At 35.9% G+C, this 20,923-nt stretch overlaps 1 protein-coding gene across 2 annotated transcripts in view; it reads left to right on the top strand.

Moving 5' to 3' along the window:
• The first annotated feature begins 289 nt into the window (after positions 1 to 289).
• The window catches only part of LOC127951006 (epidermal growth factor receptor-like), a 55,701-nt gene continuing 35,067 nt past the window's right edge, over positions 290 to 20,923 (top strand). The window contains exon 1 of one of the 2 annotated variants that reach the window (XM_052548568.1): positions 290 to 743. In XM_052548568.1, the coding sequence (XP_052404528.1) occupies positions 665 to 743 (79 nt within the window). In that variant the 5' untranslated portion in view covers positions 290 to 664. The remainder of the gene's footprint in view (positions 744 to 20,923) is intronic. The other variant, XM_052548567.1, reaches the window with a different exon arrangement.

Below are 20,923 nucleotides of genomic sequence, written 5' to 3' on the forward strand. Positions count from 1 at the left end.
ATTCTTAATAATGTACGTATTTTTTTTAGGTATTTTAATAAGATAGATACCTAAAATACGTTGTGCATACAGCTCAACTAACGCGACCGTTATAAAGGTGTTTGAACAGTATAACGGTATAGTAGCTGGATCTGATTTTGAGGGGGTCATGACCCCCGTAACCCCCGTTCAAATTAGGCTACACGCATGCCTTTGAGTGCTAGAAGTTGTAGATTGTTGCAGGCAAATAGCCTACTATGTTAGTATTAGTTTGTGACAAAAACCGAACCAGAAACAATGTGTTCCCGTCTTCGGTTGTTATGTTTCTTCTCCACGGGTCCTCATTGTAGATTGACAGCATGTTAAAGATTTCATTTGGCATCGGAATGATGTCACAAACCTCGAGATCAATAAGTAGCTACCTGAAGTCGAACGCCTTACAGCACGCGCACGGTCCTCCCTGCTGCTGACGTCACGAGCGCAGCTCTGTCCAGCCGAACGCGCCTCTATCACTGCCGAGGTTCGCGAGCGCGGAGGAGGAGCTGTCAAAGTTTACAAGCCAAGCCGAGCGAGTTTTCTCAAGAAGACAAGAAGGCAAGATCCTTGAACATTATTGAGAAACCCTTGAAAGAAGAGCCCTTCTAACTATGGAGTGAAGTCTGAGAGGCCGCTTTACACAGAAGAAATGGCAGGACCAACTGAGATCGGATTGATTTTTACCTTACTGCTCTCATGGAGCTTCTGCGCGACGCCGGAAAAGAAAGGTAGGAGTATTGTGAAACGGCTTGTTGTATTAGGTTAAACCCTAATCTTTGAGCCAGTTCGTTAGAGAATGAGCTCCTACAGAGCTTGATGGAACGGCGCACGTAGCCTACCTTCAGAGATGTGCTCTTTGAGAAACCTCGGGCAGCGTGGGAACAGTGGAAGTTTGTGCTCACAGTCCCACAGAGAACTTCCACTTGGATACTAAACAGCCTAGTTTTTAAATGACGCTTTTATTGAAGCTGACACAGATAATGCTCCTTCAGGAACAACCTCAGATTGAGTGTCTTTAGTACACGGGTCAGTCCTTGGGTTTGAACTTTCAAACTTTCAGTTACCATCCCAGATTTTAGTTTATATGACCCCACCCCATACTTTTAATAAGGTTGTGATTTTTTTTTTTTTTTTTTGCTTTATATTGCAGTACTGCGTGGCACTGCCATGATTTTTAATGGCATAGGTTGAGAGAACAGGATGAATCTTGCAATGTTTTATCAGACAACCTAAAATATGTTTCATGGTAACATTGCAGTTGGCTGAGTTCATTCAAAGTCAAAATATTAATTAATTTTAAATCAAACTAACTACATAAGATTGCAGTTATTACATCGTTACATGTGTCAGATCTAGTAGAAATAGCTTCTGTACTTTGGTTTCAAATTTATTTCACAGTTTGACAATAACATTTGATCTAAAAAAAAAAATTGTTAATTTGTATCATTTGACTTTCATTTTTACTCCATCTTTATGTTTCAGCTCGATAACTTTTGACACTTCTAATGAATAATTAAATTAAAAGAGATAGTAAAAGTGCAGTAAACATATGGTTATGAAATCTAAATCACTTTCATTTAAATTAAAATTTTAGTATGTCAACATTTTTTAAAAAGTGAAAATAATTGTCGCCTTATTTGATCTGGCCCTGATTTTGTTGGTTTACCCAAATGTAGTTGATTCAGTCATTTTAACTTATATTTGACTTAGATTTTATCACACAAAGCACTTGTTTTTTCTCTAGGTTATCTAAATTGTTTTAAAATGTAGATCCAGTGCTCATTGTAATGAACATTTTCTTTTAAATGAATTCAGTGAACTAAAACCATTTATTTAATCTAAGATATCAGAGTTTGTCACATTTATTAGGTTAGTTAAAGTGTGTTTAAATGCCACTTTGCATATTATTGAGATAATCTCAGGGGTGTCCTGTGTGTAAACACACGACTGTGCCAATGCTGACAGATGGGGCACACACAAATCACTTTATTACAGTCTGTTTCCTCATTTGGACTCATTCAGGTTTACAGTCACCTTGCCAATTAAGAGAAGAATCACTTTCCTTTAATATACTGTAAGTTCTGTTATGACAATCATCAATGATGTTAGGTTTTCATGCTGAAGGTACTCAAATTTTTGCTACAGTTGGATACCTTTTGCTTTGTACTACCATATATATAAATTATATAGAGAAAGGGTCTGAAGTATGAAGAATATTAAACAGATAGTTTTTGGGAATCATTATAAAGTTTCCGGCTCCGGTTCCACCTAATGGTTACGGTTCCGATTCTATTAAAATGTATTAAACAACTATTAAAAAGTAGTTGTAAGGAAAAATGCACAATACTCAGCTACTCAATGCTCAATGCTGTTTATTACTTACTGTCAACCTAATTTAATTGTTGGAAATGTCAAAATGCAACACATATTACATTATACAGATCTCAATAAGTAGGGTTGGGTATTGTTCGAAATTTTCTGGATCTAGTTCTGGATCCAGTGAAATGAACTATTATTCGTTTTTTTTTTTTTTTTTACTATTTTACCTTCACTGAATGCAATGTTGCTGGAAGGTAGTAACTAGTAAGTAATGTTGGCGGAAGGCTGCTCACAGCGCTTGGTCACATGTCGCACCAGAACCGAAACTTAGAATTTGCTGACGGTTCCGGTTCTTTTCAAAGAACAGAACCGGTTCCGAACCAGTTCTGCATGAGAACCATTCTCATTTCCCAACCCTTCTCATTGTTATTTTTAATTGCACTGATTGCTGGTTTTCCAGCCCCTTTTGTTTTAGAGGACAGGAATTACAGTATCAGTGAGGACAGTCATGACGTCCTATAATGTCTTCGGGCTCCCTGTTGTGCCTCACTCAAGGTCAGAGAAATGCTGCAGCTATCTGTTATATTTTAGACCAAAACAGCTGTTTAGTCTTCATAGAATGCTCATTTTAAATACTAGATAAATGCATTGCTGGCCCAGATTCCAAGAAGCTGTTCTGAAGGTGCACCGTGTTGAGCTATATTTGAATTTGCAGTAAAATGTCCCACATTTAGTCATCAGTCCAGCCACATGGCAGACTTTCAAGTGTGTCTTTCCTTTCAATAGTGTGGCATTGACCTCTGGATAGCGTCCAGCCTCATTGTGACCTAGAACAATGTCTCTCAGGTGGTCACCTAAACTGCCATATGTGGGTATGGATGGAAACTGTTAAACACTCTTTTGGGTAGAGTACAGTACAAACACTACAGGCCAAAGGAATAAATGCAGTGTTTTAATGTTGTTGAAAGACATGTCTTTTGCTCACTAAGGCTCCATTTAATTAATAGTAAAACTGTAATATTGTGAAACATTATTACAATTTAAATGAACTATTTTCAAGTTTTAAATATTTTGAAGTATATTTGTTCCTGTGATGACAGCCATTACACTCTTCAGTGTAACATCTTCTCTAAGAAAGCATTCTGATTTGCTGATTTGGTGCTATTTTTTTTCTCATTATTAATGTTGAAAACTGATTTTATTATTATATTTTTTTTTTGCTGCTTAATATTTAAGTTGAATATTCAGCTTATATACTAATATAACCTACAATGCTATAATATTTCACAATAGCACTGCTTTCACTGTATTTTCGATCAAATAAATGGAGCCTTGGTGAGCATTAATTATTTCAAAAACTTAAAAAGAAAATCTGTATTTTTGTAGTGTATATTTTTTACACCTAAATAAAAGTAGCCTCAAAGCTGACAATGCCAGAGAAGAACAGAGAAAAAAAAAAATAATAATTCTTCCGATAAAGGGATGGGCTGTAAATCAAAGCTTGTTCCAAAGAGGATAAGATCATATTCTTTAAACTCAAGTTTCTTGTGTATTATTCCAATTTATTTGGACTTCACTCATTCCAAAATAAGAAAAGTCCCCCGAAACTGGTTTTCATTGTATGTTTAAATTAGTTTGGCCTGAGAGAGTTGTGCTCACAGGTCTTCAGACACTTAGCTCTGATCCGGATGGCTCAGAGCTGACTCAGAGTTAAAGCGTATAAATACGTGCGAGGTGAGCTTTAGTTGTGTTTTCTGGATCTGGGGCTTTGACTGCTTGAAGTAGTAAAGGTGTTGGAATGGGGTTTGTCAGCATATTTGTGAACAGTATGTCTAGGAAAGTCAAAACCCCATGCTTTTCACAAGGTAAATTGCTGTGTTTTTTACCCCTTTATAAATGTTTTAGTTCAACTCTTTAACAGTCCAGAGGAATAAGTTACATTAGTATTTCACCCTCATTCTTCACCTCAGTATATTCTTATTGCAGCCAAAGGATTTTAATCTGAAATTCTAAAATGTCAGCAGATCTGCTGCAGTAAAAACCAAGAAACTTAAAAGGATAGTTCACCATATAGTCAATTATTCTTCATAATGTAGTCCCCCCAAAAAAATTCACCACAGATTTTTTTTGTACTAGATGGTGAGTCTGCTTGTTGAGTCAGGCTTCTTCTAATCATTTACAACTTGCTTGTGTTTGTAAGCCAAAAGACAGATCTCCCAAATATTCCAAAACCGCTAAATAAAATAGTCATCACGTGTTGTACCATTCCTTATCGAGTCGTTGGCATGCTAAGGAACTTTCTAGACTAGTGAGTAAGAGCGTGATCTTAAAGAGTTTCCTTTAAAGGGATAGTTCACACCAATAGGAATCTTCTGTCATCATCTACTCGTCTGCATGTTGTTCCAAACCCATATGACTCTCTTTCTTTTGTCAATGTCAAAAGAAGGAATTAAAATAATTGCTATGGGCGTTCCTTACATTCACTTACAAAGAATAGGGAACTGGTGCTTTCAAAATTCAACAGGGTGCAAAAGCACCATAAAAATACAGAAAATAACTCTTTGTGACTTTTTAAGCCATATGAAAGTTTTGTAAAGAACAGGCTGAAATTTAGGACATTCACCAATAATCTTCCCATCCAGAAAGATTGTGAAGCACCGCAGTAAGCCATTGAGTTGAACTCTGAGTCGTGAATGAATCATTGAATGAATCTTTTGAATGGCATTTGAATGAATCGACTCAATTCATCACACAAAACTACTTTTTTAACTGTGGAAAGGAAAATACATAAAGGATTTTGTGTAAGTTTGACAAACCGAGTACATGCATGTCCTGTTGTCTAGTTATAGCCAATATCATTATCATATATCATTTTTAAATAGACGACAAAAGAAGATATTTTGAATAATTATTTCGGCCATACAAAACTCAACTATTGGGGTTCTAATGTTGTACCATGTTTATTTTCATTGTATTGACATTAAAAAGAAATCATTTAGGGTTACACTGAATGAATAAAGTCATACTGATTTGGAACAATATGAGGCAGAGTATATGATGACAGAATAGTTTTTCTTTTATTTATTTTTTTATTTCATTAATTCCTTATCTCAAGTATCTGCCATTTATTCAAAGAATTCTGATTAGTTTCTTGTTAACCGTGAAGGTCATAAATGGATTTGTTTTGGACTTTCATACCATCATACCATTTAGAGTGTTTTGCCTGTTCGCCTCAGGCATCATACCATTTAGATTTAGTCTTGAAAACACCCTGATACACTTGCCAACACTGATACCTTATAAAATTTTCAAAAGACTGGTTGCATGCACATCACTCCATGTGCCCCAGGTCTGCCAATTTAACTTGTTTCTTATGATAAATAGTCTTTTGATTTGTCGTATAGCAGATAAAAAGTGCACCATAATGGATTGTCCCCTTTGCAGTCACATATCCTCCTTCAAAAAGCCATCATTGTCAGTTCTTCCAGTAATGGTTGGAGACCATCAGTGTTCTCCATTGGGATTATGAACTGCTTAGCCAGTGATCTTGGGAAATACATCAACCCTGTTTTCCCCTAATTTTGAGTTGAATTTGAGATGTGATACTGCTCTTTTTTCTCATTAGCTTCCTCCCCCGCCTCGGGACGGTCCAAGATGGAGGACTGTAAACTGTCAGGCATCATTTCATTGCCTCTTCTGCCAAATAAGAATAAATGTAAATAACATTTGCAGTTGGATTGACTGGAACATCTTGGTCAGTTAACTGACATGGGAACAGTTTTTGGCACTGGTTTGCTAGTGTCATACAGCTTAATAGTGATGATAGCTCGCTCTCTCTTGCTCTCGTTCGCAGCATGTCTCTCGCTCTCTTTCAGTCTTGCGCTCTGGGTGCTAAATAACATCTCCTCACCAAATAAAAATCATTGCAAAGGAATGCTTTGAGCCTGCAGCTTTCCTGTATTTCAACAGGTAGAGCATGGTGCCTTGCGACACTAGCGGTTGACTTAACAGGAAACTTTCCACCATTTGGCTGAGCTTTGACTAATTCAAAACGCTTTCCGTCATCTTGACAGAAAAGAACAAGAAAAAACATTATTATAACTCAGTACATCAATTGAGCTGTCACTCTCAGCCAAGTGACTGTTAGAAAACAGGACTTTTTAACACACAAGTAGCTAATGTTCTACTTTCCATAAGAAGTAAAGATGTAGAGTAGTTATTTTAGTTATTAGTGACACAATTATGTAATCCATATATTCCCCAATTCAGAGAAATAATGAAAAGAAGACATATAGGCTATATTAATGTGGTGTGACAAATGTCCATATAAAAATCAGGAAAATTTTGAACCAATTTACAGATTGCTAATTATAATTATATTACAAATAAAAAATAGACAAAGATGGAAATTTTACAGTTACAGTATTTCAAAGTGACAAAAATGATATTTGAAGTACATCCTCTGAGCAATACAAGACACTAAGCTAAGGAAGAACACTGTCTATAATTTCTTTCTCAACTGTTTATGCCTTTTTTTATGAATCTTTGCAAATCACCTTTCCTAATAATGTGCTAGTTAGCAAGTCAAGAGCCTCTCAATGAGCGGCTCTTCACCCCATGGAAGAGAGGGGCGGGTTGAGCAGAGCTCATTTGCATTTAAAGAAACATGCAACAAAATGGTTCACTGTCTACAGAGCTGTTTTTAACATGGCAAAAGGGGTGTTTTACACTACCATTGAGAAATGTTAACCAAAGTATGTAATTGACTTTTCAGAAAGACCCTAAAGAATCATATCAACTTGGAAAATGGGCATCCAATGACCCCTTTAAAATCACTTGAGTGTTTAGATTGGCAAGGCTTAAAAACTTCTGTGACGCTGCGAAAGTGGCCTTATTAAGTCAGTGACAAACCCGTCAACTGTCCTGAGCATCTTTCACACGGCCCATCAGGCAGTCTTTATTATTGAGCCCTGCAATCTCAATCTCTTCTGTATTTGCTGGAGCTTTGCTCGCTGCCTACAAATGGTTATTTTTGCAAATCCCATTGACACAAGTCTCTAACCGCTAAATAAACATGCTTGACACCATGAGTTTTTGTTTCAATATTGTTTACATTTATTTGATTTCAACATCATTGTTTACACTATAAAGTGAGGTAATTATATGCAAAACATCTTGAAACCTCACGATTTCTTCACCATTTTGATTGGCTGTCTCATTGTCCTCATCTGTCATCGAGCTCCCACACTGTTTGCACATGCTTTGCATGACCTCGTGATTGGTTTTGCAGACGGCCGGCTGTGATTTCTCTCAGCAAAACCTAATGCCCGGCATCAATTTCCTGCCTTTAATACCTGCATACTTCCTCCTCCGCCTCTACTAAGTTTTCACCATCCGTTCTAAACGCTTTTTCAAGATGAGTTACCAGAGCCCACTCATGGCTCCATATTGAGTTCCCGGGAGGGCGATTGTAAAAAAATGGTCCGTTACTAAGGGGCCTTCAGCATGTGAAGGCTGGTTGTTTCAGGGTCTTGATGCCTCTGCCCAGTGATTTGCTTTCCCTGAATCACATCTGGTGAATCAGTTGGAGTTTCAAGAGCTGCAGAGAAAGTCAAATGAGTTCGCCGGAAAAAAGACGGGCCTCCTGCTTTGATAAACTGTTGAGCAGTTACCTAAAACCGGCGAAGAAGTCAGTGCCTCATTTGCTGGAGTGGCTCTCTCTCTTTGGTAGAGAACAATGAGGGTTTTCTTCAGGCAGACTGCAGTTTTTGAATGTTTTCTCCATACGACTGCTGTAAAGAAAAGAGCTATGTGACAGAAGTGTCATGTTCTTCGAGTTCTTTTGTAGTTCACAGTCGTGTGGCAGCTCTGACAGTTTGATTGTATGCTGATTGCAGTGAAAGGGATTGAGCTTGAAATAGCCAGAATCTGTTCAGATCTAAGCGCTGTGATTACCTGTGACAAAAGCTCTTTCTTTCTTTTTTCTTTCTTTCTTTTTTTCTAAAAATAACTCTTAACTCTTAATAAGAATCCTTGTCTGCATGTTAACATGCATGCTAATTCTCAAGCTAGTTCGATGACGTTTGCCAGATCATGGGAAGACTACGTTTGGAAACTCACGAATGTGCCCGGAAATGGTGCATAGCACCTTAACGTCATGGAGTTTATAGCATTTCCATTATCAAGTTCCATTATCTATGGTGGAAAGAGTCCTTGGAATGCAGGCTGGGAAAACTTTCCCTTTCATTATTGACATCTCATTAGGGTGTGACTTCATGTGAGAAGATGCAGTTTGTGCAAATCCCACAGGATTTCTCATCACATTTAATTACCCACTAGAAAAGACCACCGTATATTTGTATATATGGGATGGACCCCTCATATGTGGTATCTAGTCACTCAGACAGATGATCTGGGAGAAATGTGTATTTTTTTTTATTATATATTTTTTTTAATTGTGCATAGATGTTCAGGTGCTTGTTCTCAGACCCTTTGAATTGGAAAGTGCGGTTTCCATTTATTATTCCATGGAGTGTATATTTAGCAGACTTTAAAAGGAAAAAAAAAAAAGCAAACCGTAAAGGAAAACATTGAGGAACAGGATGACAGTTCTAGGCCAGCAGCTCCTGACGCACATACGCTAAAATGCACACTAACACAATCATGAGCAAACAAAGCGTCGTTTATTGAATCTGTACCACATTTTGTGGTTGACAGTGGCCCATTTTGAAGACTGGAATGATCTTTTGTCCTAGAATACCGAAATAGTTTTTCCTCAAAATATCCAATTGAAAACTCATCATGTCTGCTGTACAGCGTGTAGTCGGTGTATTGCTGACTATACTTGTAAGACGTCAACTAAGACGTTTTTGCCTTTTAAGCAGTGGGAACAATTTTGACTCCCCTCTTCCAAACCCGACCACATCTAACTGACTTTTCAAACCATAATTTATAACTTGTGTTCATAAAACATTCCATTTAAGGCAGAGCTTGTAAGGAAATCTCCTTCAGCCAAAGTGAAACATTCACCTCTCAATAACCTTTTGCGTCTTCTTGGATGATCACGTTTCAATATAGCACTTGATCCGAACAGGCCACAGATGCCCTGGGATAGGTGATACAGCTATCAGTGACACTGCATCTGCACACGTGTATTGTGAAAACACAGTATAGGACATGATGTGAAAACATAGACGTCTGTGAAGTGAACTGTAATTGATATCTTTGTTTACATGCTTTGTTTAGTGTATTGTTGCTCGCAGGTGAATGGCTACCGAGGCAGAATAGAAGCACATTCTGAGACAAAAACATTGTTTTATTTTATTTTTTTGTTCAGTGTGCTTTATTATATAGGACAGTGGAAAACTGGCAGAAAAGTGGAAGGAGGCAAAACGAAAGGCAGTAGGGTTAGACCATGACCCAGGCTAAATTTAAACTGAGGAGCCCACTTTTATGTCTTTTTAAGAAAAAATCTGCTTTTAAGTCTTTTAAAAGATTACTCCTGCTGATTTATTTATTATTATTTGACCTTTTGCAGCATCAAATTTGTTTATTTTTCCTGCTTTCATCTTCGTAGCTTTTCCCTTGAATATTTTTTTTTCTTTTAAAATATGTCAAAATAGATAATATGCTTTAGCCTTTGTTGCAAAGTTGTATTAAAAAATTGTCACACTTTAAAAAAACAAATATCATTTAGTCACCCTTTATTTTAATGTTTCCTCATTGCAGTGTCATTTCACTAGTAAGTATTGAGCAATATTAATTACTATAGGTTTAGGGATGAGGTTTGATTTAGTGTTACTAATAAAGGATAATTAACTAACATTTTCAAATAAAGTGTTAGCAAAAATTTGAACAACAAATTTTCCCCAACATACTGTTCTATAAACTTTTTTCATGTTTGTGCATGTGTGTGAAAATTATTCATCAAAATAATTTCCTGTTGCTATCGCATTTGACAGAAAATTAAAATATCTTGAAATCAGTGCATTCCCAGCACACAATGGTAAAAATTCTGTGCTTTTATATATATATATATTTTGCATCCCAGTCATAATTGATTATCATGTATCTTGAGTCGAAGATCAAGAAAATGTCCTCAAAATGTCTTTGACACAAATTTGCCCTATTTCAGTAAACTTGCTGAAACTGCACGTCGCATAGGAACTGCAGTGATATGCATCTAGGATGTAGGCCTTGGTGGATGTGGTTTTTCCCAGCCCTAGGCTTTTTGCAGCTGAGGCTTGTGAGAACAGCTGAACTTTTTCCTCTCTTTCATTCTTTCCTATTTACTCTCTTTCAATTCACTGAAGTCTCCTACTGTTCATTCATCACCGCGCAGCACATCTCTTTCTTGAGATATCCATATTAGGGCTGTAGCTATTGAATATTTTAGAAATCGAGTATTCTACCAAAAATTACATCGATTAATCGAGTAATCAGATAAAATCTGTTTTTGTTTAATTAAAGTGCAATATTAATTATGCAAGAGAAAATAAGACTCCTGGGTCTCTTAAAATGAACAACTAAGTTTCCTTTTTTAGAAAAAAATAATTTAATTTTTTAAATGCATAGAATGCAATGCATACACCAAAAATAAACATTCAATTAGTACCCATTGTTTCTCTGTCTGTACTTGTACTGTGAACAATGACAATAAAGATGACAGGTGAATTAAGTGCATTTAAGTGCCATTCAGTTGGGGTTTTAAAAAAAGCATTTTCTGAGATGCACATTAAACATTAAACACATAAAACATTAATTTAATGTATCTTTTAATTATTGAATTAAAACTCAACTTTTTGGTAAATAAAGGGGATTTACTATTAAAAATAAAACATGGAAGAAATGATGTGTGATTTTTTTTTTTTTTTGTAGTAGGCTATGTACATTCTGCTGAACAATAGTAATACATATCTGTCAAATACTTGTCTTTAAACTTTAACCAGGCTTTTATTTTGAAGGGTTGACGTACCTTTACAGTTCTGTGTATGTGATGTGACGCTAGTTTTACTCAAATCAAACTGTCAAATGCTCATGAAGTGACTGTCAGAGCAGTTCTGGAGATGTTGTTCATGTGTTCACGTCCTTATTTAGTGAGACAGCAAACGCTGAAATTACCGCGAGCGTCACGCGCGCTTCAGTGTGTGTTAATAAAGGAAGACGCGCTTCTGCTCCATTCATTAACAGAGACACGCAGAACATGCAGGATTCATATTTAAATAGACATATTTAAATTCCGTGCCATTCCATGTTAAACTGTAAATTTCGTTTTCTGTAGATTCCACGATTCCCTCCACGTTTTCTGCATCGCGGAAATCATAGGGCCCTAGTTGTGGTATGCCAGCTCTATCTTGCAATAGACACACTTGCCCACGACGTTCAATTTACGTTTGCCCGCGCCCTCAAATCAAAACACTGCTGACTCCTTGTGTCTCCTTCGCTTTGTGGGTGACGTAAACACGCAGGAATTTGCCTCGATAATTCTTTGTAATCGAGTTACTTGAGGAATTGTTTCAGCCCTAATCCATATATGTGATCACTGTGTTGTTTGCTCACCTTATTTTTGGCTTAACCTCCCTACATGTGTGAATGGTAGAAGCTCCGCAGAAACCTGACATGGAAACCTCCACAGGCATTTTTTCTAGTGGTCTACTGATATATCGGCCGATATTTGGCATTTTTCAAAAAAGTATTGTAACAATTGCTTTTATATTGTTAGTAATAGAAAGGCAAACATTATAATACTTTCTGGTTTGCCGTCAGCATTAAGCAATTATGCATTTACATAATTTAAAAAAATCTTTGAAGGACTAATGAACATCTAATAAAAAAAAAAAACTTGCAAACTTAGTCGAATCCAGCTGTGAGATCTTATGCAGTGTGCATTTGTATCCTGTGTGATAGCATGTTCTTTGCGTGACAGTCGGTCTGTGCGAATTGAATGTGGACAGGAAGAGAGTTCAGCTTCACTGAGATGCGCTATCATTTTTACTGCGCTGTATGTTAAATGAGTTTTACCTGGCTTTATTTGAAATAAATGTGAATTCCAATGCACATAAACTTCCCAGAATACTGAGTGCCCTGTTGGTTATAGTGTTTAATTCCCTTTTATTTATATTTTTATTAAATGATTGTTTATTTGTGAGAAATACTTTGTCATTTATAGTATAAGCATGTTTTTTTTTACACTTTTTTAAAGTTCTTAAATACACGGAAGAAAAAAGATTGATTAAATTTGCAAACTTTTTTAAGGTAAGTGATTGCAATCGATTTATTTTTGCTACATTTAAATAAACAAATTTAGTTCATTAACTTACAACATTTTTTTATCATTATTAAATGTAGCTAAAATAAATTGTTTGCAACCACTTAACTTAAAAAGTGATATTATTTTCCTTTTAGTGATATTAAACAAAATTATATCGGCTATATATATATATATATATATATATATATATATATATATATATATATATATATATATATATATATACTTATATATTGGCAGTTAAAAAAACAACATCAGTCATCCACTAATGTTTTCACACAAATGCTCTTGAAAATTCAGGTATTTTTGCCATAAAAAACAACTGTATGGCTCATTTAGTGTTTACCAGGATCTGTCATGTTGCTCCATATCCACCCTGCTCTTGGTAATTATCGCCTTATACAATGATACCTCGATGATTTGGTATGTGCAGACCTTATCTTTTATATCATGAGGACAAGTGTTTTTTTAAGTCAGGCTGTGTTTGTTTGGTCTAGAGGTGCGTTATGGTAGTGCCAAAGCGAGACTTCATGTCTCGCCTACAAGGCCTCACAGCATGTGTTGATTTGCAAAGTGGATCTAATCCCAGTTGTCCCACTTTTACTCTTTTAGGTAATTTGTCGGTTAATTTGGGTGATATCCTCCAAGCAGAACAGCAACCCTTCGTAATGACTTCTTAGGCAATACATGCCAGTGCGGGGAAACATTAGTGCCAGCAAATGTAATTATATAACCATTACATGAGATGAGATTCTTGTGAAGTACCACTTCAGGGCTGAAAAAGTTAGAATCGTGTGTGTTAAAAATTCTTTTTAGTGGCAAATTAATACATTTCCTTCTTGAGATGTGTGTACAGAGGCTTGCCCGAATACTGAAGACATGATTATGGTGTCCGAAAATGTACTTCTTCATAATATGAGACGGATGGGACGTGACAGATAGAGAATGTGCAGAAAGAATAATTTGCCCTCACCAGTGAGGCCAGGAACAAGTTTGAGTACATTGTCGTTTCCATGGGGACAAGTGCGGGTAACACAACAGCACCTTTATTCGATGATTTAGCGTCGACTTTGAAACAGGCTTTACCGCCATTGTTGGCAGAATAATGCTGTGCATACACATGACTTCGCTTTCAGTATTACTCTCTTTTACAGTAAATGCTGCGGTAAAAGAAGATTATTATCCTGTCTCACTGTCCTCTTTGAAACACAATAATCCACTAAATTAACAAACCTTAGAGTTAAGCAATAAGAGTCATGCACAGAGTCAGAGTAAGTCACCTAATGCTGTGTTGACGGGAGCAGGAAGTTGAATCATTCTGTGGATTTCTTCTATTTCACAGAAGCACATACAGTGATTATGATAGCAGATGTCCTGTTTGGAAGCTCTAGTAATGAAAAGATGCGAGATGTGCAGTTCTTCATCATTAGTTTAATTAACTGAGATAATTTCATTTCCCAACTGGCAGTGTAACATTGATAATGTTCACGTCTGTGGTGATCTTTTTCCGATATAATGAAACTATGACAATAGTTTTTGTGTGCAAAGACAACAGAAATAACTTGTCCTTACTACACTCCCCTTCTTGGCATTGAACATGTCAGTTGTGTTGTTATCATGCAGGTTCAAAAAGCTCTCGGATTTCATCAGAAATATCTTAATTTGTGTTCTGAAGATGAGCAAAGGTCATATGAGTTTGGAACGACATGAGGGTGAGTAATTAATGACATAATTTTCATTTTTGGATGAACTACACCTTTTTGTCATAGAATGAAATATGAAAATATCTTTAAACACCATCCTAATTTCAGGCTTTTAACCAAAACTTATTTAAAGGACCCCTTGACTTCGGGACTATGGCACTGGAAGTGGTAAAATGCAAACTTGTTTTAGTGTTTTGGCATACAGAGATATGTCATCCTTGCAGCGCTCTATGCATTTGGAGGAAAACAATTACATTTTTATAAACAATTGTGGTAGTTGTCCACTTCAAAAATAGTTTGTTTTGTCATGCGGTTGCTAAACGGTTTTTTAGTGGTTTTAGCACATTGCTATGTATAAAGCATAATGTCGGATGACTTGATGTAACACAGTATTATTTAATCACCCTATTTTTAAAAGTTATTTTACTGTGGAAGTGTTTTTGGCTGATTTCCTTGGTATTTTGTAATTTGTCTTTAGAAAAGTGAAGTGGCTCACAATGAAGCAAAGATTTGAGTGTTAAAAATAATGTAGGTAAACAATTGAATAGTGGCAATCTGCCAAGAAAAAGACCCTGTTCACATTTCAGAAGTAAAATGGGCCCGGTATTTTCAATTATGAATGACCAGGTCTTCTTGTGAAGTTCCTTTCTGACAATAAACAAGGCCTTTATAGTAGAAAAAAAAAAAAAAAAAATTCTCCTTGATATTCCATAGTGTAATTTGCTTGCGGTTAACTGCAGGTGTTCTAGCCAACCTGAACAAGACAGAACCTGTTAACAGACCTGAAAAGGTATTAAGCCTATTCTTGACGGTTGACATCCTATAGCTAAAGCAACACTTCATTTTGTGGAATTTCACAAAAAAAGAAAGAGAGGTATTTCTTTTACTCAATGTTGAAAGGAAGTGTATGTAACACTATATTGTACAGACAGACCATATCTCAAAACCGTCAGGCCCTACGATGCAGTGCTTTCGGTGAAGAATTTCGCTACATTTCCTCATAAGTCATGTTTACTCTGTATGTGATAAACAGGTTGAAGTAAGCTGTTAAAGAATGCATAATAAAGAATGAATTAAAGCCAATGAATAATAAAAAAAGAACAATGTTACTCAAGCTCTGTCCCAAACTGTCTTGCTGTCTGTTCCCTATGTAGGCAACTGCCTTCTAAGGGTGTAGCCTAAATGAAATGAAGCCCCTCAAGAGACTGATGTGAAGCAATCTTTAGATGTATCAAAAGCATATAAACTCTTCTTATGTAAAATGTTCAAAAGATATGACTCAAAGTTTATTCCAGTAATGTTTCATTTTACCAAGCTTACAATTTGAACATTGCCTCTTACTGTACACAGTAACAGTAATGGTAACAGTTTGACATTAGCATGCTGGAAAACATAATCATATGATAATCATAATTATGCATATCAATACATAACAAACATATCCATATTTAATTTAATTAATTTATTTATAATCAAATTCCAATAACTTTTATGCCATCTTGGATCACATGTTGAATTAATGTGTTCTCCACAAAATATACTGTACTTGTCATGCTTATATGCAGTAATATCATTTATTGTAAGTGACAGCTGGTGATTTGAGGTGATATTAGACAGGTGACAGATAATGCTAATTTACAATGGCGAAATATTGTAACAGTTTACTTTTTGTAACGGTTTCTGTATTTCTAAGATGCCTTTAAAAATGGTGTCTTGATAGGATGCTCACTAGGTTTTGGAGTGGAGTAGATTAGTCACAAGCCAGTGATGCTGCATACTGTCATACGGCTTTCAAAAGAGTTTCTAATTAAACGAATGAATCCAGTCCTGCTGCTCAGGGGTATTTCCAGTGCTAAGAAAGCTGTAGACATCAGAACAGCTCAGACTGATGTTACACGCCTCAGAGCAAAGCAATCCAGCTATATCATTTTTACTGATAGGTGTAGAGGCTTTTCGGGACAATGATAAAATCTCCTTAGAGATAAGCTTGGAATGGGTCCAAGTGCAGATTAACTCCCTGACTGGTCCAGGGGAAATGTTTTATGTATTTAATTTCTCTTGTCAGACCGATTTTTGAAAAGGAATCCTTGACTATTTCATTTAAGGATCTTGTTTTAAGTTTTTCAGGAATTTTTATCCATTGGTAAATCTTATTATATGCTCATACCTCTGGGATTAGAGGATTCACAATATTTAACGGGTCAAGAGGTCATGTATGCAAGAGAGGCTGTTTTCATAGTGGCTAGCCAAAGCTATGAGAGGAATTTTAGGCAGCCAATGACCATATTCCAAGCCCCCTTACAACGCCAGCAGAACACTGAGCTGTATTAGGATTTTAAAGCCAGCTGACCAAAATACAGTAAGACCACCTGTGAATTTTTTTTTTTTTTTTTGCATTTCTTTTTATTGAACATTTGTATGATTCTATTCTATTCTATTCTATTCTATTCTATTCTATTCTCAAGTTGCATGAACTCCAAAAAGGTGTTTTACCGTTTACACATTAATAGGTTTACTGTAGCATTTTTACAGTCATTTTTCATTAAATTTACTTTTTCTTTTTTTTTTTTTACAGTGTACTTTACAAAAAAACAAAACAAAAACAGTCATAAATTGAAAAAAATGGTTATTTACACAATTCAGGCAAGATTATGTCTCATAACATTTATTTCCCCCTAACTAGTCTTTCTAGACCATACATTTTGCATATAACTTTCACACAACGGTCAGATACTTTATTAAAAAACTCCTATGTTCAGAAGTCTTGAATAATGTTCTAGCTTGTTATACAAGGTGTAAATTAGGTTTAGTCATGAATTCGATTTCTTGTTACATGTGGATTTGCCATGTGTCCACCAGCTGTCTGAACGTAAAACAAATGGTCATGTTCTTTGATGTAAACCCACAAGGTGCTTTATCATCTGGTTTTACACTTCCCTATTTGTTAACATCATGCACATCTGAAAGCAAGTCATCCAGTGTAGTCTTTTGGTCCATGCGTATCTGCGTCAGTGTTCTGGGTCACATGCTCTTCTGGAACTTGGTGTCTGAGATCTTGTAACTGCAGTGAAAACATGAAGCATTCTTTAACAGGAAATATCACTGCATCTGCAGCCGAAGTTGAACATCTGTTCTGAAGTCTTCAATGATGTAATCTGGTTATGACACGTGAGCATTCTTTGCTTGTGCCGCTGAAAACCATCAGTGTAAATAAACAAGAAAATTTTTCAATTGATGTCATGTTGCGAGTGACTTAGACATTCAATTAGAGATTAATTATATTTAGAGAAATAATAAACAGTTTGTTTTCTCTTTCAAGTGTTAATGATATTTTGGAGACTTTGTAAAGTAACCAAAAGAGGAATGCTTTGAATTCAATTAATATCATCTGTGGCATATTGATTACAGCAGAAAATTATTAGAACTTATCCCCTCGGTTTTTAAAAACAAACAAGAAAATCCTTTGTGCATTTATGTAATTCTGAAGGGATTATAGACCGATAATTGGTTCGGCAAATATATATATAAGCAAAGTACATGGTACTTAATGTAAGTACAGTATATATTAATTAAAGCCACCTAATATAAAGTGGGACCCAACATATATAATAAATGTTTAGTCATTACTATAAAAATAATGAACATTTGTCCAAAAAAAAAAAAAAAATGTTTAATGAATTTTTGAAATGTGAACATCTTTATTCATTTATTATGTACCATATTTGTATTATTGTAATTTTTATTGGATTATTATTTGTATTTATTTAAATACTAGATGCTGAATGTCTTGTATTGAACCTAGAACATTTCATTAACAAACACCTTACACTTATTCATTTAGCAGATGCTTTTATCCAAAGCGGCTTACGAATGAGGAAAACAACAAGTGAAGCATCGTAAAGTTTCAGAGTAGTACAAGCTAGGACAGGGAAGGACTAAGTAATAGTGAAATCATAAAGAAAGATTTTTTTTCTTTTTTTCTGGAATATAGTCTGGGATTTGGTGTTCTGGATTGGGTTGGGTCAGGGAAGATCATTTCACCAAGGAACAGTGAAAGAAAACACCCTGGAAAGTGATTTTGTGCCTTTGTCTAAAGGAGAAAGATGAGGCTACACTTACAAATCAAAATATGAAACCTTACAGAGTAATCTCACATCATTCATCATCAGACATTGTGCCTGGGTTTCGATTAGATTACACAGTGGAAAGTTCTTCAAACCACAAAGATTTTGGCAGTATGATTGCTCTTCAGTTTTAGACTCTTAAGTATCGTCTTCATCTCCCAACACATCATCTCATTTTTCTTTGCTCCACTGAAAGCCTGGCTGTTTCAAAGCAACTTGTCTCGAATTTATCTCGGAACAAGTTTATTCCGAGCCAACTTCAATGCCCAGTTGAGTGATACGGGGCAGGCCGCTCGACCCTTTTAAGTTTAGAGTGAGGGGGTGGGCTTAAAACAACTCGCTTGAGGATGTGATTGTGGATTTAAACAAATAGTGCCATTGTTTTGAGAGCTCTTCCTTGGCGCATGCCTTGTTTTCAATGGAAAAGATGACTGTTGCGAAGCCATCGGTGAACTCCAGATGAGCTTCAGTACCAAAAGAAGACATCAGCTACAAAATGTGAAAATATTAAGTAATAGTCTTTAGAATTTTGACTGGGTCTTGCTCACTTCCTGAGATTTCCTGAGATTTATCATCATGTTCTTGGCACATAATCTGCATTTTAAACGTGACTCCTTAATGTGTCATCTAAACCCCTTTGGAATTCGAGTACAAATCTGATTGGTCACAGCTCTAGCGAAAGCTTGCCAAAAATACGCCAAGACCCTTTTTTGCTATTGTGCAACATAGTTTTTACGGTTAGCGCGAGTAGTCCATCTTGTGCGTAAGTCTCTGGAAGGGAGTCATTCTTAATCTGCATGAACAGAACCACGTGTGCCATAATGTGAAATGCAGAATGTTACAATGAGTAGATGATGAGTAACAGTTGGGAACAGCACACAGGAAGCTCATCCCTGTGCTCCAGTGCACTCACACTCTTTAAATCAGAGCGCTGTCCTCTTGGTCACTCACATACCCATAATCAAAAACATCGCTGCCTGTTCTGCATGACTGAACATCTGTTAAAATGATAGAAAAATCTAGGTTGTTAGGACAGGAGATTAAACATATTCGTACAAATACATATTGATTTTCACAAATACTCTTGATAAGTGTGTTGTTTCATGTTTCACTCCCAAAGAAATCTGAAGTTGGTGGTTAGCTGTCACTTCTGAGATTCATTTTGTGCTGAACTGTAGTTTGTGGATAAAAGAAAAGTTTGGGAATGTTCAGGGCAACAGGGGATTCCCGAATTTCAGCTGCCTCTTTCCAGCTGGAATGATGTGTGAAATGTGTGGGTTATTCAGCAAAAGTGTAGTAGACTCCTTTATTGCATTGTAGTGGAAAAATGGAAAGTGACCACAATTTTGCCCATGTTGCCCGTTCACTTTCTCTCAGCTCTTGCGACCTCCTGTATTTCTGTAGTAAGTATAAAAGAGATCTGTGTCTGTGTGTGTGTGTGTTTGTGTGTGTGTGTTTGTGTGTGTGTGTGTGTGTGTAAGGTGCCTTGAAAGGTATAGATCAAATAGTCAAATAATCAAATAGTCACCTACTGTCAAGGTATAACTTCATAGGTGGAGTTTCACTTTTATGTTATTTACAGTAAAATATAACATTTTTGGGTTTGGTAAGATTTTCTGAAGGATCGCGTGGTACTGGAGTAACGATGCAGAAAATTCAGATTTGCCATCACAAGAATAAATTACATTTTCAAAAATAATAAAATAGAAAACAGTTAAGTAAAATTGAAATGATATTTCACAATATTACTGTTTTCGCTGTATTTTCAAACATATCAATGCAGCTTCTTTCAAAAATGTTTTAAATCTTACCGACCCCAAACATTTGAAACAATTTAAGACACAAAAAATACAATTTCACATTGCATTTAGAAAATGTTCAGTATGTGTTATATTTTCAGTGTATTTGCAAGGGAACACTGTAAAAAAAACAACAACATGCACATCTACTATTGTCAATTTGTAATTTTTTTTTTTTTTTTTTTTTTTTTGTGGGGGTGGTTTCAGATCAAATTCTATCTGTCCATGAACAGTTTGATAAGAATCTAGCTAAAAAAGTTAGTTCAAATGGGTCAATCTGACAGCTTATTTATTGTTAGCTTCTTGAATAATAACACATTTGGTTTATTAGCACAGATATCTGAAGCTAACTCCACCCCTTGAGTACTGAAGACACAATAATGCAAGAACTGCACATGAAGTGCTCAACTTATTTCTGTGTACTTGCATAGAGTATGTTTCTGGTTTAGAGTTGGAACAATAAGTGAACGTGTGACTTGGGATTTAGCGCATTCATTACTGAACATTACCTCACCCTCCAAGAAATAAGGACAAAAAATTGCCAGGGATTTGACTCAACCTCATAAAAACATTTTTTTTACTTACTTGACGTGACACATTTTCTGGAAGTTCAGTTTGAAGTCAAAAACACGCTGACCTCCCTGGCTAGCTGCTTGCTGTATTAAAATATAATGTCCTTCTCAACTTTGCCTA

The sequence above is a fragment of the Carassius gibelio genome, chromosome B2 (genome assembly GCF_023724105.1).
Source record: "Carassius gibelio isolate Cgi1373 ecotype wild population from Czech Republic chromosome B2, carGib1.2-hapl.c, whole genome shotgun sequence".
Classification (NCBI taxonomy): Eukaryota; Metazoa; Chordata; class Actinopteri; order Cypriniformes; family Cyprinidae; genus Carassius; species Carassius gibelio.